At 39.7% G+C, this 27,891-nt stretch overlaps 1 protein-coding gene across 2 annotated transcripts in view; it reads left to right on the top strand.

Annotated features, from left to right (window-relative positions):
* The window catches only part of wnt3 (wingless-type MMTV integration site family, member 3), a 42,121-nt gene that overhangs the window by 10,491 nt on the left and 3,739 nt on the right, over positions 1–27,891 (top strand). The window contains exons 1-3 of one of the 2 annotated variants that reach the window (XM_041815768.1): positions 10,302–10,414; positions 19,709–19,950; positions 26,843–27,108. In XM_041815768.1, the coding sequence (XP_041671702.1) occupies positions 19,824–19,950; positions 26,843–27,108 (393 nt within the window). In that variant the 5' untranslated portion in view covers positions 10,302–10,414; positions 19,709–19,823. Of the gene's footprint in view, positions 1–10,301; positions 10,415–19,708; positions 19,951–26,842; positions 27,109–27,891 lie in introns of those variants that run through there. The other variant, XM_041815767.1, reaches the window with a different exon arrangement.

Genomic DNA, 27,891 nt, shown 5'->3' on the forward strand with positions numbered 1-27,891 from the left:
AAAAAATACTGCTCTGTCTGCGATTTGAAAATTGCAGCAGGCCAAATTGTGATTTAATTTAATTTGCAATTAATTGACCTGCCCTAGTTGGTACTAGAGTTTGATTGACAGCTTTCCCATCAGCACCAACTTGGCAAACACACAAGTTCATTTTAACTGAACCAAACAGATTAGGTATGAAAAACCCTTCCAGCAGGATTGTTTGCCACTTTAACGGTAGTTCTGTCTGCAGATGAGACCTCTAAAGTCAATTCAGCTCCTGGCAGAAAACTAAAACAACATCTCTAGCAGTAGCTCAGCTTACACAGCTTCCTAGTGTCTTCTGGATGACTTTCTGGCATAAAAATGCGTCATTCCACATTTTTTGCTTTCTAATTACTTTCAGGCACTTGAAAACATACAGTGTTAAAAATAGCTAGGTTGTGATAGACAACTGTCTGGTTTTATGATACTCCACGAACTGACAGTATAATTAAACATTTTACATATTAATCAATGTAGAAAAAATATTTGTATCATTAACTTGCCATGTCACCCAGCTTTATGGAAAGAAAAAAGCCTCATGTGTACTGTATAATTTAATGCAACAAAGCCAGTGAGTTAGTTCTGGCAGTCATCGAATGATTCACACTTGACATGCATCTTAATCAAACCACAAGACTCACATCCTCCTAATTCAGTGGTCTGCTTAAGGTTGCAAGAACTTTAGTCTCTTTCTCTGCTCTGCAATCACCAGCTCTGCCCTGGAAGTGCTCACTTCAAACCACCCTCCAACCCAGCATCCACCTTTAGGCGCCATCTGAGGGTTTAAGACGTTATCTCATCGATCCTCAATTCTGCATTGAAATGAATCTGCAAGGAGTGATGCAGTTGAATGCAATGCTGCCATAATAAATGCTTGAATAAGTTACAAACGTGAGATGACGGAAATTTCACTTTTCCAAAAATCAGTGGCATTCATCCATTGGGATACAGCCCTCCTGGTAAATGTAGGTGTGGGTGATAGATCCATTCTGCCAACTAAACTTCCTACCAGACTTTCTCCTGAGCATCCTCAACCATGTCCCTCTGGCTTTGCCCAGTGTAGAACAGGGTTGACTAGACGGAAATGCCATGTCAGAATGAGCCACATTTGGATTGTTTGCACACAAGTTTGTTTTTTTTTGCTCCTTCTCTTTAACACCAGTAGAAAAACATAGGCCAACCAGTTAAGCATTTTTATGTTGTTTACCCACATCAGATTGCACTGTGATCCATCAGATAGTCGACAATGTCTGTTTTTCTTTGGTCTGCACGCAGTTTACAGTCGCAACCTATCAGACATGCTCCACATCCATATCTGTTTGATATGTTGCGTCTTTTTTAGGTATTTCTTTGTCTTTTGTAGATTATTTTAAGCAGAAAAGAAAATGTACTAAAATTGCAAATTAGGTTTGGTTTGACAAAGACATAAGGTATTGTTTTCTAGGGGTGTAACAGTATTTGTATTCGTCCCGTACTGTCACAGTACGGCCATCACGGTTGGGTGCACACAGCAATACGACAAATACGTTTGAATGAGTATTAAAAAAAAGTAACTTCTCACTTCAATCCAGGTGGCGGCAATGAGCCTGAAAGCTGCCAGCAACCCTCATTACAGAAGAAGGAGCAGTTACAAAAACAAACGAAGAAGAGTGATGGCGCGTGTGGAGTTAGAAGAGCCGCCGACTTCATTTAAATCACCGGTATAGCAATGGTGCTCTGGCTCTATGAATCATATTAACTTTACCTTCAGCTATCAGCCTCGTAGGAGTGAGAGAAGGACTCTGCAGCTGTGTCATAGGTAAAGCCGATTTCACACGGCCTTAACCTCCTCATTCTCCAAGATGGGCTGTGAAAAGTTCTTCCAAACTTTGTAGTAGGTCCCATTGGTTAAAAAAGTAGTCCAGTGCTGAAGTCCATGTTGAAATTGGCAAGAAAGACGCTAATTTGCATACTTCACAAGCTAACTTGCGGTTGTATGATGATGCATTCAAGTTAGCTGGGAAATTTTAGTGTTTAAAGAATGGGTATAAGTATGTCAATATATCAATGAAAATAACCTAGTTTTTCAAAAATGTGTTTATTTATCAATATTTTTAATCATTGAAGAACTTTTGGAAGGAGGTTGCAGCATTATTTATAATTTAAATGTAATTTATTTAGCCTATTCATTTTAATACAATTTAATTTAAAAAATAAAATTTAATTTTATATATTCGCTTCAATCACTGTACCAAAAACGTACCCAACCGTGACTTCAAAACCAAGGTACGTACCGAACCGAAATTTTCTGTACCGTTACACACCTATTGTTTTCAGACCATATTGCCAAACCCTGATTAATGGTAGGTTTTTTTTTAGTTTTTGGATAACCCTGATGCCAGTTTAGTCTATTGAAATGTTTTTTGGTGGTTAACATTAGACATACAAACTCTAAAAACCCAGAAATTTGAATAAAAAAATGAGCAAAATGTGCATGGAAATCAGAGGTAGTTCTATTAAAGTATTCCAACAAAAGACAAAGAGCCTAAATGTCAAACAACAGCTTACAAGGAGATAGTGTCACACATTTTTTCAAGGTATGTATGATTCTGTTAAAACAGTACTGGAATTGGAAGATAATAGGTTAAAAATGTAGTTATTATAAGGGCAGATATAAACATTTCTGCCAGTATTTATATCTGATATATAAGCTGTAAATAAAGGTCATATGTATGCATAAGTCTGAAGTTTTAGGCAGCATCAACAACAGCTGAAGGTGTTGTTCATTCCTTGAATTTAAAGTGTTTTTGTTTAACCTTAGACTTTAAAATCATTTTTAAGGACTGAAATATCTGATGTTGGCAAAATCCAATATTATGCATCACCAGAAAAAAGGTAAGGGGAAGATGGAGTGACAGTTACAGCTGATGGTTTTATAAAAACAGGGCTGGCAGATCAGTCAGACAGCATTTAGGCTTTTTAAATAGTGTGGTCTATCAGCAGTTCTGACAGAGGGTGAAGTATTTGCAGACTGGCAAGCTTTGTTAACCAGATTTATCTCTGACACTGACAGCTGTGTTTTTTCAGAGGAGCTCAATCAACCAAGCATGAGAAAGTCAACAGCAATTAGGTTTTTAATTACTTTTAAAGAACACTACACAGTGTTCAAGATATCCACAAAGAAATTCCAGACAGATTCCAGACGATCCATTACGAGTTATGATTTGCATAGGATGCATTACAGCTGACAATTCAAGCAGCAGCGCCAACAAGCGTCCCCTAATGAGCAGAAGCGGGGGAACAATGCACTGTTTGAGTTGTGGTTCATTCACACAGTCCCTCAAGACTCTCATTCAAACAAGCTCTGCCCTTTCAAGCCAACAGCTCAGACTCTGTTGTGTCCACCTACAAACAAACCAAGGCACCCAGCTCCCAGTCTGACATGCATTTGTCAGTGCCTTGTACTCTCTTGTGCACTTGTGTGCTTTTACTTCCTAACAGGCAGGTTCACAAGTTTACAGCCTGTTCAGTTTCCCTCTTCACGTCTGCGTACATGTGACTGCAGGGGTTCCTTGTCCCAACTCCACATTCTCTGCTACAGTCTGCAGAGAGCGGAGAGGAGGGGAGGAAGAGTTAGAAAGTAGGAACAGGTTGGAACATTTTTCAGGGGTCCTGTCATTTTTTATCTGATCAGCCAGGAGCTGTTGGACTACAAATCAAAAGTGTGCCAAAGAAAAAGAGAAGACAACACAGACAGGAGCTTTTGCATTCCACCCTCCACGAGGAAAAGTCCCATCCTCGGGCAAAGCCGGCAACTTTCCTTGGCCCACTTACTCTCTTTTGAGTGTCTTTATCTCTCTGTGGACTCAGTTGTGGGATTTATACATGAAATCATAATGGCAATGTTTTCAATGCACGTCTCCGACTGCTCTGCCAGGGCCTCATTTAGCAACACAATGCCCTGCAGGCAAATCTGTCAAGTTGAGCTGCGGCGTCAACATATAGAGGTAAATTAGAGGTAGATTAGAGTTTAATGCAAACAGTATTCCCCCAGTTTGTTACTGCAGAGGAGTTTTCAGGAGCATGGCTCTCACTGAGGAAGTGACAGAACACACTTGGGTGTCAGCGCTTCAGGCACAAACCCAGCAAAAGCTAACATTCATTTCACTTTAATGAAATAAGTTAACTTGTTCAGACATGGCTGAGAACGTCATCAATAATCACTAAGGCAAACAAGAATACAAGAGCATTTAATCAAGTCTTAAGGTGAAATCAAATCTGTTTATAAAGGCTCAAGCCTTTCAAAAGCTCCAATGACTATTTTTTATCTCTATCTTTAGGGAAATAATCACAGAGATTTTTATTTAAAGACATGTTGGTGAAATAAGTAAACAAATAATGACTGAACCTATTGCCAACATGAAATCACTTGTATTTTAAGAATTAAAAACTGGGTGTATGAGGTAAATTCCCAGGGAAAAAAACATAATCTCACTTGTGCTTAAACTGCTTTTCTGTTTTTGGCCAGTGGTGCAGAGAAATAATCACTAAAAGGAAAAGTCAACTGGCAAGCAAAGACATGAAGTCCATGTTCAAAGGAAACAGAGTTTATGTCACCTGCAAATCATAACAGGTGCTACCAAAGACAAAGACTTGAAAACTGTCAACTGGATGAGTAGAAACACAGGAAAGTTTTCCTGGCCTTGTATTAGGTGTTTAGTATCATACGCCAGCCAGTAACACTGAAGGTCATCAGTCTGTCCAGTTTACTGAGTGCCTATGATGTTCTAACTGAAGCTCCAGAGCTCAAAGCAGCTCTCTTATTTCTAGTTGTGGTCTTCTTAACTTGTACTTTTAAAAAAGTGATTATTTGAAAGGGGAATATGCAGAAATGATATATTTTTCATCAATCTATAACCCACCCCCACCTTCAGCCGTCCCATGCTGTCCCAAGTGTGCCAATTTCATCCGATTCAGCTACAAATTCTGAGTCTTTTGAGTTGCACAACTCACTTGGAAGTAGTGCCGACTCTCAGTTGAATTGCACCTCATTTGTCATGCTGTGTATAGAGAGATACGACAGCCCACCCAACTGCTCCCGAGTGGTCAGATGGATTTCTGACCTGTTCGATATTTTGGCCGTATGGCTCCAGACACTCCCAGAGTGAGAGGAGAACCACAAGCAGAATCCTCAATGTTGGAGTATTTTCATTTCTTTGTAAACTGTCAGATGACTTCTTAAATCATCATGACAACAACAGGACTTTCTACTGCTCCCACCACCACTATAATAAAGGAAATAAACAAGCAGGAAAAATTCCTATCACCATCTGACACTGATGGCGATGCGGTTTGTGTACAGAGAAATAGAGAGAAATGCAGGGCGGGAGAGAGAGTGAGGATATACCTCCATTCCACACACTCCCTATTTTTTAAATAGTACTCTGATGCTGAAATCTAAATTAAAATTGGCAGGATAAAGGCAAGTTAGCTCACAAGGAAAAGTGACATAGGCTACAGATGCACGAGGGCCTGCATGCATCCCTTGCATCAGTTTGTCGTTCAACAGAGCACATTCTCATAAATGAATGTGATGCACAACAGCGATGGAGTATGCAGACAGTATGAAGGTAGTGAAGGATGTGACAGTCAACGCAGCAGACACAACCATGGCTCAGAGTTTTAATGGCAAACTGATAAACCAAGTTCACAATTCTGCATGTGTCACTGCCCTGTACAGTGACAAGCATGTCTGTCAAACAAACTTACAAAAATAATGAAATGCATGAAATGCTGTTTTAGTTCAGCTCATAAATATGTAAACTGGCCACTTTGTTAGTGTGTTACTGTGTGTTTGTGTTAGTTTCTCATTAATACAATCTGAGTATTTTGACATAATAATAAAAAAATGTTTAAAATGATATTCACAAGGACTCCTTTTTTTCCATCAGCGTCTGTAACGACTAGCATGCATGATATAATGATATCTGTATCAGGATATATGAATTTTTCTGCATTTTGGCTGTTAAATAATCTGTCTGTATTAGCTGTAAATTCTAGCCATACAGACAAATAAGTTTGTGGGGTTCAAGGCTGGACCTACAGAGCTACATCAGTTGAAGTTTTTTTCTTTGTTCTTGGTCATTACCTACACTTTAAAAGTCTGTTTTAACACACTGAAATTTATTAATTTGTTGATCCTAAAAATTGAAATAGTGTTTTAAAGACCTAAATCTGAGGTCTGAAGCACAAGTAAAAAACAGTGTCAATATCTGTTAAAGTGCATTTGTAAATATCTGCAAAAATCCAATTCATGCATCCTTCGTAATGGCAACACCTATGAACACAGACAGTGGAAAGCCACCCCCTAACATGGTCACTAATATCACCAATACACTGTGAGCTTTATATCTGTTTGCAAAGGAAAATGTTACAGGAGTTCCTGTGCAAACAGACACATACAGTGTACTGACCACTAGTCATCAGTCTGAACTATTACTATCGAGTACTAATGTTGTTGTATTTGTTCTGATCTCAGAATTAACAGTGTAGTAACCTCCCCCAGTCCATGTTTGTAGATTACATTTTCCTCATCAAGTAGATGTATACGGCTTGAGATCGCTCATGTGCCCACCAGATGTTTCATCTCCAGCAAAACATAGAGTGCATAAAAAAGTATTTTTTTACAATTGGGCTCATGATGCAGCCAGATGTATATGTGAATGCAGCTGAAATGCCCAGTAACTCTAGCCATACAGTCAGAGTTTTGATCCCGAGTTGCCTGTCGGTGTAGGTGTGGAAAATGCAAACCCATGCCCGGGATCCCTCCTGCTCAAAACTTTTAAATGAAGTTTCTCTGCTCTCTCTTTTAACCCGCTGACTCTCCATCTGTATAAGCTCTTCTTCGGTGTACCCCGGTTCATACAAATATCCTCTCATATCCACAGTAAACGTCACATCATTGTCACTCGAGTCGAAATTGCTCATATTATCTTTGTTTTAGCTTGGTGTGGTGTTACTATCCCTGTAGGAGCCCACAGACCCACACAGCTGATCAGAGGATCAGCACATGGTGGAAGGAGACAAAATGCCGAAACATGCATCGTAAATTAGTGCCTGACACAGAGGGGGGTTTTGTGGGAAGAGATAAAGTGCTTTGTACGCTTTTGACACAGCGTACAGGCAAGGCAACATATTTTCTTGCCTTATTTTTATGTAAAACTCGTTAAACTATGAGGATAAAATGATCCCATCTCAGCCACAATGCTCCGGAGCACTCTGAGCTCATAATAACCACAGGAGCAACTTTCACAGAAATCACTGGAGGTTGATGCCACTACTACAGCCAAGCACCGCATACGACCCAACTTCAAAAATCCCGAAATATTCCTTTAAAATGTAGTATCATCTCATCCTTTTACCTAAGTACAAAGAGCTATACTGAGGACTAAGATCAGTGCTATGAGTGTGAATATTAGTAAAAATAAACAATCCCTATGTGGGACAATTTTGGGTTGTGTCTCTTGTAAAAACACTGGAGTCAATGCGGTACCTGAGAGGGGCAAGGTTGAGCAACACTGACTTTCCAGCACTGTTTACAGCTAAAGAAGCAGAGAGCAACAGGTGGGCAGATAGAAAACACAAAACTTGTCTACTATTAAGTCTTGTGACGTATCATTTCACAAAGCATGATAAATTTAATATATAATAAATGCAGATTTTTTTTTCCATTTTAGTCCACATTGCACTCATTCTGCTGTACAGTCTGTTATCAGTGGCTTCCTTTCCTCTCAAAATTGGCTCAGGAAATTCCCTATTTATCTGCTTTTACTTTAAAAAAATGCTACTCACTAATATAAAAAGGGGAAATAAATAAAGGACTTGATAAGAGAGTCACCTATAAAACATTTGCAGAACACAAGCCTGCGCATTGCCTAATGAGAAAATGCTCCAACCTGAAACAGTTGAAATTCAACCCCGACTGTAGTCTTTCCCAAAGACAGTGCAGCTGAATACATCATCAGCCCCGAGTCCCTTGTTGACCTTAAAGCACTAGCCTGGAGAGTTTCCCAGCGTGTGATGAAACAGAGTGGTTTCTTATATCATAATATGTCAGTGGTTTTCAGCAAGTCCTGCAACCAGAGTGCAAGCCAATTTACACTCTAATAATGTTTGCACAGAGAGGTTAATAATGCATCACACTTCATACCAAGTTGCAAGTAGCAACACAACCCTAAATTGGGTCGTCCTTCACACATGCATGCTACTTTCCATGAGCCTTTGAACAGTGCCTAAGGAATAATGTATACAGGGATGTTTTGTGACAGCTCTTTGGTCTCTTTTCCTTTCTGCTTCTTTCACAGACTTTGGCTGCTACTTAAACATTAGAATTTTCTCTGAGCTGAGAAAAAAATGCAGAAAACATGATACAAGCTCAAAGTTTGATCAATAAACTTCCAAAGAACAGAACCTTTTCAACTTGTGGCTAATATGATAACTGAATGTCTGTGCCAGTGGTTCTCAAATGGTGCCTTGCCCTAAAGCAAGTCTAGGTATGCCTTGGGAATTTGTACAACCATGCATTATTACTTCAGCCATACAGCAACTAAAGTTATAGTAACATGTTAAAGAGGCTGTTTTGTGAGGATATAGATATGTTGTGACTTGAGGTTTTGGTTTGATCTTAGGTGTGTCTTAGACAGAAAAAAGACTGAAAACCACTGCTCTTAACAATTTAAAACTAGTGGTGCAAAGTAATTAACAAAACTATGCTGTACTTCGGCCTAGTTTAAGGTCACTAAGCTAAATATTCATCCATGGGACCACTCCTACTTAGGGTTTCACCCAGGATAGTCCTGTCTCCAAGCTTTGTGTCCCACACCCTGACAAACATCTATAAAATGCCAATATGTCGAGTTTTTGAACAACCCCTGTTCTGATTTTAGCCAACAGAAATAGGGAAATACCAAAACGTTGCAACATGCATCATAACTGCAACACTTTCTATGTATTTTTCTGTTTATATGTCACACTTTCCTTGCCAAGACAGCTGCTATTTGACCTACAAAAAGACATAACATACTGCACACTAAAGCTCACTCCTGATTTGTCAGTACACCTGTCAATCAATGTCAGAATACCAACTGGGCCTACTGCATAGTGTCAGGTAGACCAGCTGTCATGCTACAATAGAAGTCAGTTTAGAGCGCCAGGAAATGTTTCTTACGGAAATATATGATACTGTATGAGCTGGCACACACAAATGATGGGTACAAGCTGAATATTGCCCTGTTACAACCCACTTAAGCGAGGCAAATGGCGGTGATATATAACTTAAACAGGCTGCTCAAGAGGGCATCTTCGCAAATCAAGATATATTGCTGTACAGTAAGGAAAGATTTACTTTTTTTAAAATTGTGTTTTTAAAGTAAAGAGCACCACTTTAAGTTTTTATGCTTTAGTTAGTGACCACAGGGTATTTTTAGGCCAACCTTGTTTTTTTTTTTAAAACAAGAATAATAACAAGATTCATAATTATCATCATCAATAATAACACAATGTTAAAAATATTAAAAGAGTTATAATACATTTTCAAAAAGCTGACAGACCTGAAGAATGTGTCACAGAGCAGGCCACAAACTCTCTACCAAATCCCTTTTGTATTGTTTACTGGTCATAATCAATTACATTTTAAAGTTTTGATTAAGATGCTATTTCATCTACTTGAGGCACTTTCTATTGTGTTGAAGTGTGCTGACAAGATAAATCACACACCATAAGTTCCTACATGTGGGTTTGTAATAAAATTTAAGTGTCCATACTTGAAGGATTCAAAATATAGTCAGCCTACTCTTATTAAACTATATTTCAGAAAGAAGCACAGTTTTACCCCTCTACAATGACTATACAGCTAAAACTGCGTCGCACATTAAGAATGTCCATATGAAGTAAGAGTATATTTGAATGAATGAATGCCAATAGTACGCTTTAACACCGAAAAAGTGCTTTTGTACTTCTTAGTATTTTAGCTAGCATGCTAACGTAAAATAAAACTTTCTGAAACGTTTTATACAAAAACCTTTAAATTTTAGGACTTGTATAGTGAATTTGCTCTTTAACTTTTACCTAAGCAGAAGAGCAGCAATTTGACTTTTTCTCTAAACTCTGAAAATAAATATATTTTTTAGTTTTACTCACTCTGAGGCCCGTTTTTTTCTGAACAGGGTCGTTGGTGTTTGCTAGCAGAGACGATGCGCGCGCACGCACGCGCACTTTACAGTGATAGACGTTGAGAAACGGTCAAGTAGAGCAGCAACAACTAAGTTTCGGTGAAAAGACTACTTGCTAACCAAGTATAAAAATCAAAAACGTCTTAAGTAATGCAGCAGTTGTCTAACATCAATTTTTAAAGGTAAGGAAAACACACTTTGGCCAACTATTATCCATGGATAAATGGAACGCAGCAATGCAACAGCCGTTAAAGGTAGTGTTAGCGGCAGCAGGCTGTAAGCTAGCTCAGATTCTGGATTTCTAGATGTGATATACTAGTACACCTCTTAAACAACTTTGGGGACACTTACTTACATATCTAGACGACATCTTTAAACTCCGTATCCTTTGGTTTTCTAAGTGGAATTTAAAAAAGGAAGGTACTTCAGTTGCTGTGATAGTCAAGATGATTCAAAGAATGTATTATCCATGAAACAAAGATGGCGGCAGGTAGTGATAGATAGATGTTCAATATTGTAGTGCTACAGAAGTTAGTAAACAAGGAAGTAGCAGGAGAATAAATGAACAAATGATGAAAAAAATTATGAAGGAAAGAAATATAAACTTGCAGCCATTTAGCTAAGCATTACTAAAAAGTCTCAAATAAAGTAGATCAAAAAAAAAAAAAAAACATAAAGTCTATTAACCACAGGATCTATCCAATGTCATGTAAATGGCAATGTATTCATTGCCAGGAGATGGAGGTGTAAAAGTGCATAAACATGGTCATAGATGTAGTTGCTTTACATAAACAGTTATGTGCAATGCACTGATTAGGTATTTAAAGTGCAACACAGTGTGCAGGGATATCATCCGCAAATATTGTAAACACAGAAAAAAGGACAGGTACCTGGCTGCAGACATCAGACATGCACACTTGGACATCCATAAACTCGTGCAACGTCCATAACTTTTTTATTTATCCTTAATCTATGGACACCAATGTTTAATTTTTGTGGATGAGCTTAACATATTGATCGAAAAAAAATCTTTCAAAAATGCCGACATATTCCGGCTCATGCTTCCTGCGGAGGGGAGCCACAGGCAAAGCATTCTGGGAACTTGATGCAGTGCAAGACAAGAATACACAGACGCTTTTAAACATTTGTTTTCCCCAAAAGTGTGAAATTTAGCCACGAAAATTAAATGCTGCTGTATTATGTTGTACAAACACCTTGTGGAGTTCAGTTTTAATATAAAGACACCTCAAGTAAATAAACATAGGTTCAACAAGTTTATGAACATGTGTTTATGGATTCCTGATGTCTGCAGCCAGGCTTTCTTGGAAAAAGATGTACTAAAACTGAATTTTAACAATTGTTTGATGGAACAAATAATAAATGTCAACATTTATTTATATATATATTAACATTATTTATATTTACATTATTTAATAACTGTTAACTACTTTATGGCCCTTGAAATTAAAAATGATCAATTATAATTTTGACCATTATACCTGTAATGAAATTAAGAGTGTTTTGTCTTATTAGGCAATTTTCAGAAACCAAACATATTATACAATGATTGGCAGTATTGTTAGCTACAGTGGATGCATTTTATTGGATTTTTGCCATTGCAGATGTTTTCAAACTCATTTCAGCTGATACCAATACTGACATTTTTTTTCATTCTTAAAAGCACCATGTGCCTCATATGCAAAGAGAGGCTGAGCCAAATGGACCTGATAGAGGTGTGGGGAAGCAGACAGACTGAAATATATTTTACATTTTGGCCTTGCATTCAAAATATTCAGGGCTGTGGGCTTCCTTGGGTGTGTGGCACTCTTGGCAACCACCTATACCTGATTGTATATTTTACTGATATATGATCTTTACCACTGAGTTACACGGCTTCAATAAAGACAGTAAATATCAGCTTAAATTTCTTATATACTGGCATGGTATTTAACATATGAAGCTAATGTCTGATGATACTGATATGTCTATTTGTCTGCTACAGATAGACAGCACAAAGTTACACAAAGGCATTCATAGTATAGGCTAAACAGGTGTTGTATCCAACCTTCAATTGGATTAAAGAGGGTACCTGCAATGGACCATGGTCATGAACTTCAAACTGTTTCTGCAGGTCATCAAGCAAAAGATAGTGGGGTCAGATGTCATGTTGTGCTCAACAGGTTCAGTGGGTCACCTGGTACTTTTGTGCCTCTGGACATAGGAGGCTGTCATACAAAGAAAGCTCATCTGTGCACTGACATGTGCTTCAAACTGACCCCTGTAATACAGACCTCCCACAATAGCAGCTGCAACACATTTCTGACAGTATAGGACTCCCTGACTCACCTCTTGACTCATAGAGGGACAAAATAAAAGCTGATAGAAGCAAAAGAGTTATCCCTGCTGCTCCATATCCCAACAGAGCAGCCAAGAATATACAAGTAATGCTACTGTGATGGGAGTGGTTGAGTGAAAAGTTTTTGTTGACAGTGTTATAGACTTGATTGCGTGTACTCTTCTGCAAGGTGTGTGGTGGAATCCCTTTGTTTCCTCTGTTTCATTTCTTTGGTTTCCAGCGGCCCGTCATACTTTCACATCAGCCCAGTTTGGATTCAGAGAAAACCCCCCAACCAAACTGTAAACCCCCCAGGCCAGTAGGGGCCCCAGACGAACCTGCCTGAACATGCACCTGCCAAGCCCCGCCGCTCGCTGCTGCTCTGCTGCTTTTCTTGTCCCCTGCAGCAGATTCCCCCGGCATTCTGCCTCTGTGGAGGTCTCTGCGTCTGCTGCTCGCTTACTCGGTTGAGACACGTTGCTCGTGGCTTCCGAGAAGTGAGGCACGGCGGGCAGGATCAGCATGGCACACATGTGGTCTGCATGCATGAGTCTGCGTGTGTGTCTGTTTGCACGATACGCCTCATAACCCCTCAGGGTTAAGACTCTTATTAGCACCTAGCCAAAAAGATATCCCTTTCATCTCATCTGTCCATAAGGATCAAGCGAGGCACATCCTTCGCAAACAAAGACAAATTAGCTGGCAGCAGATCCACAGCATGTAGTCTAAACATGCTGTGTCCACCACAAAGTCTCATGTGGTTAGATAATTGAGTCCATCAGAAATCTCAACTGCTGTTTGTGGGCAAGCAGTTTAGCTGGCCTGGATAGAATGTGAAATATGGCAGAAGTTGGCACAAAAGTCTAAATACAGATATCTTTTAGAGCTGAAGAGATTTTCCTTTGAGTTGGTTGAGAGATGTTGTTGGGGAGTTTGTGACATCAGGATTAAGATCCAAGTTTCATGCATGGCATCATGCACACTGCTCAGTCCCATGACTGAGAGATTAATGGGCAGCAACCAAGCTAGCAGACAGTGTAATTAAGTTCCTTAGTCACCAGACAGAGTGAAGTCAGCGACACTTAAACTCAGTGATGTTAGTGGGTTTAAGACTCGCAGATGAGCTAAGGGGCTGCTTTTGCTTGGGTAAACTCTAAACAAAATATTAAGAGAGATTGATGAGCACTTTCAAGTTTCCAAATCTGCATGAAAGCATGCAACAAGTTTGATATGAAAAATATGATTCATTACCCTTGTGCTTGCTCATGTTTGAAGGTTTTGAGTTTATGTTACAGTTTCCATTAAATCAAATTGGATCCACCCATCCATGATATATATTTTGGCCCATTAGGGGTCATAGGGGGCAGAAGCAAAACTTGTTTTGGCGAGAGGTGGGGTACACCCTTGAAGCCAGCACACACCCACACCTACAGGCAATTTACAGACACAGATAAACCTAATGGGCGTGTCTTTTGGACTGCCAGAGAAAGCCACAGTATTTGTAGCCTGTTGCACCTTTAGTTATGGCGTATCTTGAAAGTTTTCACTGTACTTACATCATTGTTTTGTTGCACCACCAAGACTTAAGGGTTATTTTAACTAGTAGACGCAACATCCAAATTAGCCTGAATATTGTTACAGATATGACACTGACACTTCATTTGACCAATCAGTGAAGAGAATTTTTAATGCGCTCATAATCATTTGTCTTGTGCTGGGTTATCGGTGTGAGCAGAAATAGCCTATGCCAACTGCAGTTAATGAACAAACAGCGGCAAAAATATATGTAAATATGTCAAACCATAGCAATTAAGTAATAACTACACCCACATCCAGTGTAAAATAGCAAGTAGGAAGTTTGATGCCTGTATGATGTTGATATCAGCAGATATGAGCTGCAAAAGTTACTTTTCAGTATTGGCAGTGATGAAAATTTCTGTTGATAGTTACAACCATATTAGCTGTGAATATCAGCCATATCTACAAATAAATTGGGGCGCAGATGTCTTTGTGGTTAGTTCGTGCTCCATGCTCAATTAAGTGCAGCTGTGGCTCCTTTCTTGTCGGTCTAGTAGTAGTTATTTTACTACTTATTAAGTGCATTTTTACCAAAATAACCATAACTTTACTTAAATACTATAGTCTTGTACGTCCTTCACCTCTGGTTGTCATTTTGGTTTCTCATAAATGAATGACTTTATAATTTAGTAAATTTATGATTTCATAAACTTTATATTTTGAGTTTACAAGGTCAAAATTGACAACTTTTTAAATGTCAAATATTCTGAGTTTGTTTTTCAGAAATAAAGGACTTTATAATCTAAAAAATGTAGAGTTATTTCTCAAAAAAGTCCTAGCAAGTCATCAATCCTTATTATTTATCTATTTTAGAGTGGCTTTTATAAGCCATCAGACCTTATAAGTGTATTCTAAGGATTAAAGTTTATTTCCTAGTTCATCTTTACAGTTTTAAGTGTGAGTGTGTTATAAGGACTTAAGTTTTAGGTCTAAAATGCATATTTATGTGTCTATGTCAGTATTGGTTTTAGCTGAAATGAATTTGTAAATTTTGTCTCAGCAGATAATTGCAAAAATTAAGTCTCATGCATCCCTTATGACAAGCATGACACCAAATGGGGAACACAAGATAATATAAAGTACTTCATTGTTTAACATTGGGACGTATCTCTGATAAGAAGAGGCCTGAGTGTAAAGAAAGACATGGATGTAATCGATCATAGAGTACCTGATGACACCAAAAAGCCAGTGAAACCCTCAGGACCTCATCATGCTCTAAATTATACCCCCTGCTGAAGCCTATGTGGAAACAATAGTAGCTAGTGCTTCACCATAAATGTTAATAGAGGGTCAACTCCATCAAAAGTCCTAACGTTCAAACTAGACTATGTTTGGCATTATGCATAGCTGATGCAACCTATCGCTAAAGAGAACCCACACATGCACAGGGAGCATGTGCAAACTCCACCTGCAGAATGGTGCTGTCTTTCCAGGGATTTGAACCTGGATCTTCTTACTCTGAGGTGACAGCACCATCCACTGCAGTACCATGCAGGCCCAAGTCAGAATGGATGTTTGTTTTAGATGTTTCACCTGGCCCTTCAATGACATAAGGCTGTCTTAATGATAATAGAGTTTGCCGTTTCCTGGAAGCACACAAATTATTTCTTAATCATGCTCTTGAAGGTGTATTGCAACTTTGCCTCCCATTAAATTTTATGTTCTTTCCCCGTGACGCAAAGGACCTTTGGGCTCAAGGGCATTTGTCATCAGATATATTTTACGTTAATGTTCTTACAATGAGCCCTATTGGCTGTCCTTGACATGTTCTTACCTATATGTTCTTGTGTTCAAACATAAATATGTAGGATCAAATGCCACTGAGCTAGCTGTATCATGGGAATTGTGAGTGTCCTATCATTAAAGCGCTGTGATCAGGCAGGATTTCACACTGAAATATAAGACTTGTTTGTTGTATGAGTGTGAGTCAGAGAGCTCATGACAACAAAACAAGTGGCTTATGGCTGCTTATGTGATCATCATCCATTAAACCAGCTGTAAAAGCAAAACAAACTCAGCCTCATGTCTCAGTGCGTAAGCCCCACTGGCAAGCCTTGATACCTGTGATCCTGCCGTAACAATGCTCACCTGAGATCAAAAACAGTGCATGGGAGAGGGGAGGGCTCGTTTTAGGTGGGGGCAGGGTTCAGATATGTAGAAAGCAAAAGCGCACATGAGCTGTGAACCTATCTAAGGGGGGATTTTTTATCCCTGTGACTTCAATGGTTTGACTTTTGTGGTGGGGTGGGGCAGTGTGCTGCACTCATCTGTCAGAGTCAGTGGCTGCTGTGATTGGGTTGCGCCCTGCGGGGGTCCTGAGGTCATCCTGAGTGGTGCTCTGATCTGATCAACGTCAATTGTTCCCCCATGATCCTCTCTTGGCCTCAAGCGCCACGATGTCGGCCCGGACTCGGCGGAGTGTGGATAGTCTGGTAGAGCTCTTCATGTAAAAATGTGAGCAGCCAGCACGCCTTCCTAACCCTGTGAACACCCAAATCACACCCATTTATTGTCGAGCAATCATACTTCAAGAATGAAGGTACAGAAGCATGTTTTTCCTTCAGATAATAACTTAACTTAAATAAATTGGAGTCTGACATCTTGCAGTAATTGCATGAGCTCCTGGATGAAATCTTACAGTTGTGTTGGAGCTTGTCATCACACAAAGCATGTTAAAACACGGGCAAGGCAAACATGTCGTCGCTCTCTTTCTTTATTTCAAGAGAAATAAAAAGCAATTAAAATTAATTACCTGAGTGAAACTATAATGGTTTCTGGCATCACAAGCTGATCCTGGCTGTCCTGTTGTGATGATTAATCCCTGTTTAGGCACATCTCCACGAGCCTTCTGGTGAGGCATTGATTCAGATATGCTGTTTTCATCCATCAGCAGCGCACTCAGCTGTATACTGTACACAGTCATTCTTAAAAAATCAGCTACAGAGACCAGACCACACATTAATGAAGGCTACTGTGGCAGGTGTTTTCATATATTTGAGACAGTGTAAGGGGCTTTTCCCAAAACTAACAGACAGGTTCTCATTGTTATCTGTTAGATCAGTAGATCTGAGTACATGCAAACAAGTGGCAACACTTTGGAAGTCTGTATTAATAGCTTGTATCCTTGCCCTGAAGTAAGACTATTAGCATGTGTTTCCTAGAGGAAAAAAGATGTAAAATAAACAGGAGCTCTTTGTGTAAACTTTCTTAAACAGATATGTCTATAAAGCATTCAAGTATATGCACTGTAACAAAGAAGCATTTTCTTAAGGCCTCAATGAAAAGTCATCTTATCTTGTATTGTAAGTAAGGGCGCACTTAGCTGGCTACTTTGTTAAACTTGAATCCCTTTGTAGTCTACACCAGGATCATTTCAGGCCCACATTCCCAGTCAGATGCTCCATCTAAACTGTAACGCAGCCACCCAGCACTCATAACCACTATAGTGTTTCTTAATGACTATTGTCTTGCTGCCACAATGCTCTATACTCCAGTTTTAAAGAACCTAACTGTCTGGGAACAACGAGTTTAGCACCATTTTGACAAGAAATGGGGATAAAGTTGTCTATAACTTAAGTACTGAGCGATGACATTCAGCTCAGGAATGTGGAAAGGAGGCCAGGGGAGCTAGTGCTGCTAATGTTTGCTACCTTCTGTAAACCAACTGAACCAACCAAGCTGAAAAATAGAACATCCCTAATTGTAAACTTTTAAAATAAGCCCTCAAATGTTATTAGTAATCATTCATAGCTTTCCAGTGACATTACGAACTCAAACACTCAGTGTGCTAGAAAATCTTTCTCCTGCTGTACACTAGAGAAGTTGTTGGTCTATGTTTTTTCAACATTTTTATTTATTTAAACAAAGTTGTTAAAAGTGGCAAGACAGTCTGGCTGCAGACTGCAGATCTCAGATGCCCACTCTTGCACACCACTACTGTGAGACGCCATCTCTGTTGGAACAGAAATATTCTCTAAAACTTCCAAAATGAAATTGGATTAAACTCTCCGTTAGGGTTAGGATACCAAAAAACAAAAAACCTAACCTGCGAAACCTAATAACAAAACATTTTATAAAGATAAGTGAGCAGGAAAAAAGCTAATCCTCCATGTAAACACTATAATATAGCTAACATAGCTAAGGCTAAAGCTAACAAGGCTACGCTAGCTATGTTAGATGAAGCCATGCTTGCTAAAGTTAACTTTGCTAAAGCTAATGCAGCTACTCTGGCTTATGTAGTGACGTTAACAAGATGGCTTTCGTAGCCATGTTAGCTTTAGCTGAAACAAGCAAAGCTAAAGCAAGTCACCATTCATGTAACTACTTCTAAAACAGGTCCCTATATAGTTTAATCCCAGGTTATACCTCTGACCTGTTCCATTTATGAAAAGTTGCTTAATCTATAATGTTTTAAATGTGATTATTACATGAATGGACCTGCCAGACTTTGTTTATGAACACAGCTGAATTTAAACTTTGTACTGACAAATTACATCCCTTCTGACAAAAGCAGCATCTTACAGTAGTGTTCTGCAAGAGGAGGCTCCTGAGACCTGCAGCAAACCTCACTCAAAAGTGGATTCATGTTGTTAGATACTCCGGAGCCTCTAAAGGTTAAAATGAACAAAAATGCTGAGCAGACTTCTCCTAATCCCGACATCAAATATCGTGTTACCTTGACCTTTAACTAACCTTACAGCATCAGAGCAGTGACGGATAGCAGACAGGGATCCCTTGTATTATTAAGTAACTTGGCGAGCTAATTAGCACACCTGAAGAGTTCCTTACCCTTCACTTTCCAAACAGCAGCATTATTCACTCTGTCACATCAAAAGTAAATAAAAATATCCATACTCTTGTGGACTTTCATTTGGTGGCAGTGTAAAGAGCGGGATCCTCAAGTACAGTAGACACACTGCTACGTAAACATAATTGAAGCCAAGTTCTGCAAGGGCTTCTCTGACGTTAAATAGTGTTAGTGTGCTGAGTAAGGGTTAAAAATGACAAAAAAACTACAGTTTGAATTAATAGCTCTGTTTTTCTATGGTTGTCAGATGATGAAAACCTTCAGTGATTTGATAGAAATGGTGAATAAAATGCCTGATGCTGCAGTGCTACGTAGTGTTAAATGGTAGCTGCCACTGTTCATGTATTAAGCTAAAATCATTGTGGAAGTGTTCAGCCATGCAGACATGACATTCCTTTAACTCCTGGCTAAGCTGGCTTATATACATTTTTGGATCTGTAAGCTGGATATCTGATTAGAAATGTAGCTATATTAAGTCAACTAGTTCCAACTTTGTCTGTTCATGGCTTAGCTGGCTAGAAATTGTATGATTACCATGTCTAGCTTTTAAAATTACTATATTGTCTGCTAGCTAAATCATGAGGCTGTTGTGAATTTACTTTTGGTATGTAAATAAGGTACAAAACCCTGGATAACCTTAAAATATGCCACAATGTCCATCTGGATATGCCTATTATTATCACTATAAATGTAAAGTCCACATATTTAAAAAAGCCAATAAGATCTTGCTTAGTGGCACTTTTCTGTGCTCCACAGGTCCCTGGCCCTTGGACAGCAGTACTCATCTCTAGGTTCCCAGCCCATCCTGTGTGGCTCTATTCCCGGTCTTGTGCCCAAGCAGCTGCGTTTCTGCCGTAACTACATAGAGATCATGCCTAGTGTTGCGGAAGGTGTCAAACTGGGCATCCAGGAGTGCCAACATCAGTTCAGGGGTCGCCGATGGAACTGTACAACTATCAAGGACAATCTGGCAATCTTTGGTCCTGTGCTGGATAAAGGTAATGTATTCTCAAAGCAATTCATTCACAAAGTGCTTCACAGAGTTAAACATAAAACTTTTATAAACAGTACAAGAAGGGATGCACAATATTATCAGCATGATATCAGTACTGGCGGAAAATAACTCCAGAGTAAATTATCAGTATCAGCGTACATGCAAATGTCTCATGGGATTTACAGCTTATATAGTGGCAATACATATTGTGAGTCAGAGATATACATTCTGAGCTGGGCTTAACAGTTTAATAGTGACTTACAGAGCCTTGCCTTTTTAATGTTTACAGATTCACTTGCTGGTTTTGTCTGTAGAGATAGATTCTATTTACAATCCACCCAAGAACATCTTCCCAGTGATTTAGGCTCACAATTTGCTCTGTCTGTGTTGGGCATGGCCCTAAACTGACCCAGAAAACCTAGAAAAGTGTGCTGTAGTTTTAAAATTGACTCCTGTCTTTTTGCTTCAGCATCATTTGTGATTCATCAAAATTTAATAACATACTTATTTCAAGAGTTTAACAGATAATTTTGCTTTTGTGTGTTAATGGTTTTCTTTCTTTCAAGCTCATGTCTTTATCACTGGGTTTTGTGAAAAAATGGTCATATGTGGGGCATTCAAAGCTTGCAGTATGAACTAAATGACTGTCAAAATGATCACTGCTAAACAACACCCAGCCTCTAAAAAGTAGGTTGTATAGCTGAGGCTATTGCAAGCTGTTACAAAACATAGCATTAAACAGTTTCCCCCCTCGGGCTTAGCACTGCCTGTTCTCTGGGCCTCTGCTGACAAACGCTTAACTAGGGCAATTACAATAATATACACCTTTCCTGGCTGCTGTGAGAAATGAGCACAGGTACAAGCACCAACACATTATTCAACTTCCATCCTTCTTAACCTTCAATATTGCATTTGTCTTCAGAGTCAGTTTCTTCTTTTTGTTCAGTTTGTCCAACCATGTTTACACTCTTTTACATAAAGGAGGGTCAGTGCAGTAAATCTATCAGTGCTAGCTGACAAGTACAGCTGATATACTGGAGACATCAATCAGACGCTTCACACACAGAATACTAACTGTAAGATACAGTTCTGTGAAAAAACCCTTCCTGATTCCTTATTTTGTTGCATATTTGTCACATTTAAGTGTTTCAGGTCATCAAAAAATGTTGACATTAGACGAAGATTACCTTGGGATAACTGGGAATGAGTCTTTCATTTCGCTTTGGTGGAATTTTAGCCCACTCTTCTTTATAGGATTGTTTTAATTCAGCCTCATTGGAAGGTTTTTGAATTGACCAATAACCTTTGTTTTGTTTGTTCCTGTTAACCTTTGTTTTGTTTTTTAAGCCATTCAGAGGTGGTCTTGCTATTTCAGATCATTGTCTTCCTGCATAAATCAAGTGTGGTTGAGCTTGAGGTCAAAAACTGATGGCCAGATATTCTCCTTCAGGATTTTCTAGCAGAGAACAGAATTCATGGTTCCATCAGTTACAGCAAGACATCCAGATCTTGAGGCAGCAAAGCCACCCCAGACCACCACACTACCATGTTTTTTGTGAAATGATGTGTTAGTTTTACTCCAGATGTAATGGGAGGCACACCTTCCAGAAAGCTCCGCTTTTGTCTGGTCAGTCCACAGAATATTTTCCCAAAAGTCTTAGGGCTAATCAAGATGTTTGTTGGCAAATGTAAGATGGGTCTTTGTGTCTTTTGATCAGCAGTGGTTTTGGCCTTTGGACTCTCCCATGGATGCCATTTTTTTTTAGTCTCGCTCTTTTGTTGAATCATGAACATTGAACTTTACTGTCAATTCAGGCCTCCACGTCTTTAGATGTTGTACTGGGTTCTTTTGTGGCTTGCTGGATGAGTCATTCATGCACTCTTGGAGTCATTTTGGTTGACCGGCCACTCTTGGGAAGGTTCACCACTGTTACAGGTTTCCCCATTTGTGGGTAATGGCTCTCACTGTGGTTTGCCAGAGCCCTTAAGCCTTGGTAATAGCTTTTCAGACTGATGGATGCCAGTGACTTTGCTTAGCATCTTTTCTTGAATTTCTTTAGATGGCAGCATGATGTGTTGCTTTTTGAGATACTTTCACCCACTTCACTTTGTCAGACAGGTTCTATTTAAGGGGTTTCTTAATTCAACAGGTCTGGCAGTAATCAGTCCTGGTTATGGCTAGTGAAATTGAGCTCAGCTTTCCAAAAATGTGGTTAATCACAGTTAACTCATGATTTAACAAGGGGGCCATTACTTTTTCACATAGAGTCAGGTAGGTTTAGGTGGCTTTTTCCCTTGATAAATGAAATCATCAGTTAAAAATTGCATTTTGTATACTCAGATTATCTGATCTGAAACATTAAAGTGTGGCAAATATGCAAAACAGTTAGAATTGGGAAGAGGGCAAACACTTATTCCCTGCAGTGTATCTTGGCGCTAACTGTGTTCTTCTAGGACAATCCCACTGAAACTGACAGTGGGCCACAAAAGGCACAGGTGTCCCACCCAAGGCCTCGCAGCGCCAAATCATAAAGGTAGAAGTTTGTGTGTTCGTAGCGAGGCTGCTGATTGGAAATGAATTAGCCCGTATGTCAGAGGGGAAGGAATCTGGGCAGAAATGGGCAGTGTGAGTAGTCCAAGCTCCTCAGTCAAATAAAAGGGAGAAGGGAGGCCAAATGAGATTACGGGCAATAGAAAAGGGCCGGGGGGCTCCGCTCAACCCCTACTGTGCATGAAGACCAGTGCGTGCCTCACACAGTCCAGCTCCCACGGACGCCCCATTCACACGCCCTTTTGACTCTGTCATGAAAACAGGCTGAAAGGGGATCTCTCCAAACCTAGCCCGGGTGTGCACTTTACCAAAAGAAGGCAAAGGAAGGAAGGTAGAAGGGAAGGTGGGAAGGAAAGAGAGAGTCTCATTTTGGGAGTGATCGATGGAAAAGTTTGCGGAAGGAAAGGAAGCGCTACCAACCACAAGGACCAGCCACCTTTTGCTGGCAATGGTGGGTGATGCCTGGAGGAAGTGGGGGGTTGAAGTCCTGTGGTGGGTGGTGGTGTATGGGATTTCAGCTCAGGGTGTTGGCAGAAGGGTGGCTGGAGAGAGTTGGGGGGGTTTGGTGGTGGGGTTAGGGAGTTTAGGGAATGCCAGCTCCGGGCAGAGCGGGGCTGTGGGGGCGCGAGTCGCTGGGCCCTTTGTGTGGATAATACAGTGTGACACAAGGGAAACAAAGGCGGATTGATGGGCCCAGCAGGTAGCAGGAGCAGCGCTAGCCTTGGCTAACAGCCAGAGCTCCAGGGGCCCAGAGCTCACAGGCCCCTGTTGTGGAGGGCCCAGCTAGGCTTGCCAGGGCGAGCAGGGATGCCGAACCTGAGGACTGTGTGTTATTCAGTCGCGGAAGGATTCGCTGCGGATTTAGACCAAAACCTTTGACTAAGAATGACAGGGAAAGATACAGAGTCTTGTTACTTTTTTGCTGTTCCCAAAGATTTTATAAGAAACTTCTGCAGTTTAGTAGTTTGTCATTGCCTGCTTGTTTCTCTGGAACCAGAAGTGACCATATTTGGACAAGCCTCTAAAGAGAAACAGAGGGTTAGCTAAACCTAAGCTTTTAGCCAATGCTAGCATTACGTTGGTTGGCAGAGTACATCTGTAATTCAGTGTGACTGTGATGCTAAATAGGATAATCACTTTGGCTGGGGAAAGCCAAGCTTAAACAAAAATTACTTCTAGAAAAAAATGAGTAAAGCATTTTAGCAGTTGCAGTGGTAGTTAATTGTCGACACAATTAGGGAGGTTCTAAGGCCATGGTTCTAAACTTGTGGTTCTGGGTTCAAAAGACAGTCACACAACCTTAATCAGAGGGTCAGGGAATGTGCTTGGGAATAAGAAAAGTTGGGGCAAAAATTCAATGTTGCACAGTTTTTGTAGGGCCTAACAGGGAGGTGGTATGACAGCTAGTGCTAGTTGCCATCTGATGTTGAGGGCAAATGAATGGGATGTGTAGAGTTGTATTTTGTGTTGGCAGTTAAAAGCAAAGTCTGATGTAAATAGGACACAGAATACATGAAATATGGGTTGTTTTTAAGGACAAAAAGGACTAAAATAATTGTGATGCCATTCAAAAGACGTATCGAGTTGCTTTGTACTATCTCACTGCTTTTTGTGTTACTCAACCCTGGTCAACCAAAGAGCCAAACTGTTGAAAATTTACCTTTGCAAGTACCACAGTCCAAACCTGGGGGAAAATCCAATAACTTTTAAATAAAATATATTAATCAGAGCATGCAGAAAGCTTGTTTTTCGCTTTCATTTTCATCATTTTTTTATCAATTAAGATAATTGGGTTAGAAAGCTAGTTATAGCCATCACTTTGATCCCCAGTGTGACCTCTGTCAGGTGATGGTTTGGCTCGTTTTACAATAAATACATGAGCTTTTTTTAAATTTCATTTTATTCTGCTTGTCTGGTAAAAAAAAAAAAAAAACATGCAATAATGACTAATTTATTTGAAAAAATATTAGTTTGATGGAGTTTATATTAAAGATAAAGTAAGAGTCATACAATTCTAAACTGAGATACTTTAAAAAAATGAAAAAAACGGTGAAAATTATGCGTTTTATTACTAAATATCAATACAAGTACCAGTATTAGTTAACTGAAAACTTGGCATTCGTCTTAAATAAATGAAACAAAAATTAGATACATTTTAGTGTGTATGTGGGAATTGACTGAAAACAAGATGTGATGGAAAAAGTCATATTTAGAAAATGTTGAATTAAAAATCTGCTTCTTTACAACTATGTTAAGACCTAAACTGATGCAAATATCTAGTTCAGTATATTGCAGTTAAACAAAAGAAATAGCCTAGTCTAGTTTGGAACCTGTTTTTTCCCTTTTCTCAAGAATCAGTGATACAGTATATACTGTATCCTGCATGTTCTCTCTTGCACAAATCCAGAGGAACAATACAGAGAAAAAGTAAGCGTTAACGATATTTGACAATTGAATTTGACTCTGTTACTCACATTGAGATGGGTTAGGAACAAGGACAAGGGAAGATGACAAGGCATCAGGAGTGTCTGACAAGAAGATTTCCTTGATTTCACTTTTCTCTCTCAACAGAGCTTGTGAGCTTGCTTTACAAAGCTGAGGTATTTGTTCATAATATCCATGTCTGTGTTTGAAATGTATGAAGATCTAACTTGTGTCAACATAGAAACAAAACTATAGCACAAAGCTGTGAAAGTCTGTCAGTGCAAAGCGCCAAACTTTGAGTTTTCGTCATTCAAATTAAAAGTGCTAGATGGCATAATATGTACAAGGGTTGCCTGAAATTCACAGGGCAGGGGATTAAATTTACAGTGCATACAGTGTGAACATTGAGCATGCGATGCTGTGTGATGTGACGCAATGTCTGACACCTGCATGCTGTTAAGACATGCAATAAAACAGCAAAAATTACAAAGTAAAAGCATAATAAAGAACAGTATTTTTTTTTTTGAAAATCTCTTAGCTTAATTGTAAACCTAAACTTGGTTATTTGTACAAAAAGTAACTTAACTGGAACTCTTGAGAGTTTGAATATTCCACATTCACAGGGGATCATTGGGTTTTAGCAAGTCATTTTGTACATGCACTCCTGCATGTTTCTTAACACGTAATAGTGTTAAACAGTGTATGTCACCGAAGGGCAGTCATTAAAATAATATACATCTCTCTGCATTAAAAAATCTTAAATTTAGATTTTAATCTTTATCTGGAAATGCAAAATGATTGCGTTTAAAGCATGCAATTAATTGTGAACAACTATCAAAATTTAGTGCTGAATCAAAATTTAAAAAGTTAATTGATTGACCGTCCTGATGAAAAGCCTTAAAAATAGGTTTTTTATTTTGATACTTTGCTTGCAGACTCATTTAAGGTGGGAACAAGACTAGATTTCAGTCAAACATCTGAAGCTCTATGTTTTGCCTATAAAGCTGAATAATTGGGTCCTGCAAGACCATTAGGCTGTAAATCTGATGATGACATTTGGCTTCAGTGGCTCTCTGTGGTCTGTTAAAACGTGGGTTTACTGCTCTGGTTGTGTTTATACAAATCTCAAATTCACACTGTATCAGAAAATCAGAAACCACTCGGTGTGCTCTTAAAAACCAAGCCACTGCTGGAGGACATGTAACCCTGCATACTTCTCTGTGTGTTTCTGTGTTTCTGTTTCTGTTTTGGAGCTATGGGAGTGTAATAGGTGAGCCACGGTAAGTGTGCTGTGATTGTGAAACAATGGTGTCTGGTTACATAATAAGCTGTTGCCTTCAAAGGAGGTGTAACTCCATCTCTGAGTGTAAAAAAGAAACAGGCCGACACTCTGCTAGGTTTCACCAGAAGGCCTTGGGCTCTGAACGAGGACGGGTTGCAGAGAGGGAGGGAGGGAGAGGGGGGTGACAACATTCCTGAAACACTATCCAGATGCAAAGCAGCACACCTCAGGGATGACAGGAGGTCACCGAGATCCTGCTGAGCATAAGGCCCATCTGACACAACAACAATGGGCTGATGTCACTGCAGGGACTCTGCTTTTAGGCTCCTTCATGTGTCCTGTATACGTTTTTCCTCGTCACTAAGGCTGACCTTATGGGAAATGATCAAATCCATGTTTACACATTGTGAAATAAGACAGGATTCTTGTTGACAGTGGCAAATAGCAGTTCATAAATGGGCCCTCTTGAAGATGAAATGTTGTGTTAAAAGGCTACTGCCTGGAGGTATCCCTTTCAATACCTCTGTCTGGGTGTTGGCAGTGGTAAAAATTGCCTCGTCTGTGTTTAACAAAGATTGACACTCTCTATCCCTCTCTTTTTCCCTCTGTTTTCCATCTGTCTTCATCCGTCTCTTTCAGCAACCAGAGAGTCAGCGTTCGTCCACGCTATAGCTTCTGCAGGCGTAGCATTTGCAGTGACTCGCTCCTGTGCTGAGGGCACATCCACCATGTGCGGCTGTGATTCTCACCACAAAGGGCCTCCAGGAGAGGGCTGGAAGTGGGGCGGCTGCAGTGAAGATGCAGAGTTCGGAGTGCTGGTGTCCAGGGAGTTCGCAGATGCCAGGGAGAATCGTCCAGACGCTCGCTCGGCAATGAACCGACACAACAATGAGGCTGGACGCACGGTAAAAATATTTAAATAATAAACACCAAGAGCAGAATGGTGTCTGTTAAAATTAGCTAACTGGCAAAATTAGACAGACACCAGGACATGACAACCATATGGGATGGTAGAATTCCAAGACTACAGACATTAATCTGCTGCTGTAACAGTCTCCAGTCTTCTGGGAAAGTTTCCCAAAAGATTTTGGAACCTGGCTGCAGGGATTTGCTCCCATTCAGCCACAAGAACATTAGCGAGGTCCAACAGTGATGTGACAAAGCCTGGCTCACAGTTGGTAATCTGGTTCATTCAAAAGGTGTTGGGATAGGGTAGAAGTCAGGATTCTTTGCATGTCAGTCAAGTTCAGTTACATTTTCCTACTGATTTGTTCATTTAGATCCCCATTTTTTAAGAAAACTAGTTAGGACTTTGGTCAAATTTTTCATAGTGTTTTTCTTACATAAATCATAAGGCTTGTAAAGGAATATTATTCTAATACAATAAAGAGAGCATGAAAGATTATGCATAAAATCTAGTACACATCAGAGAGAAGGTGTCCATAGTTCAGGTGCCTCGGTCTTCAAAGTGCAGTGCTTACAGATTTAAGGTGTGTGTAACACAGAGAAGACGCTTGAGATATTTGACCTCAGGGTGTGAGTTGATGAGCAAGGGTGAATTAGCGCAACGCTCCATATTTGGGTGAGAATTTTCAGTAAAAAGGATGTTAACACAAAGAATCTATAAGACTGCAGTTTGATTCAGCATTTTTGGAGTCGGCATATGAGCGCTCTGAGAACGATATCCT

Source organism: Cheilinus undulatus, linkage group 20 (genome assembly GCF_018320785.1).
Source record: "Cheilinus undulatus linkage group 20, ASM1832078v1, whole genome shotgun sequence".
NCBI lineage: Eukaryota > Metazoa > Chordata > Actinopteri > Labriformes > Labridae > Cheilinus > Cheilinus undulatus.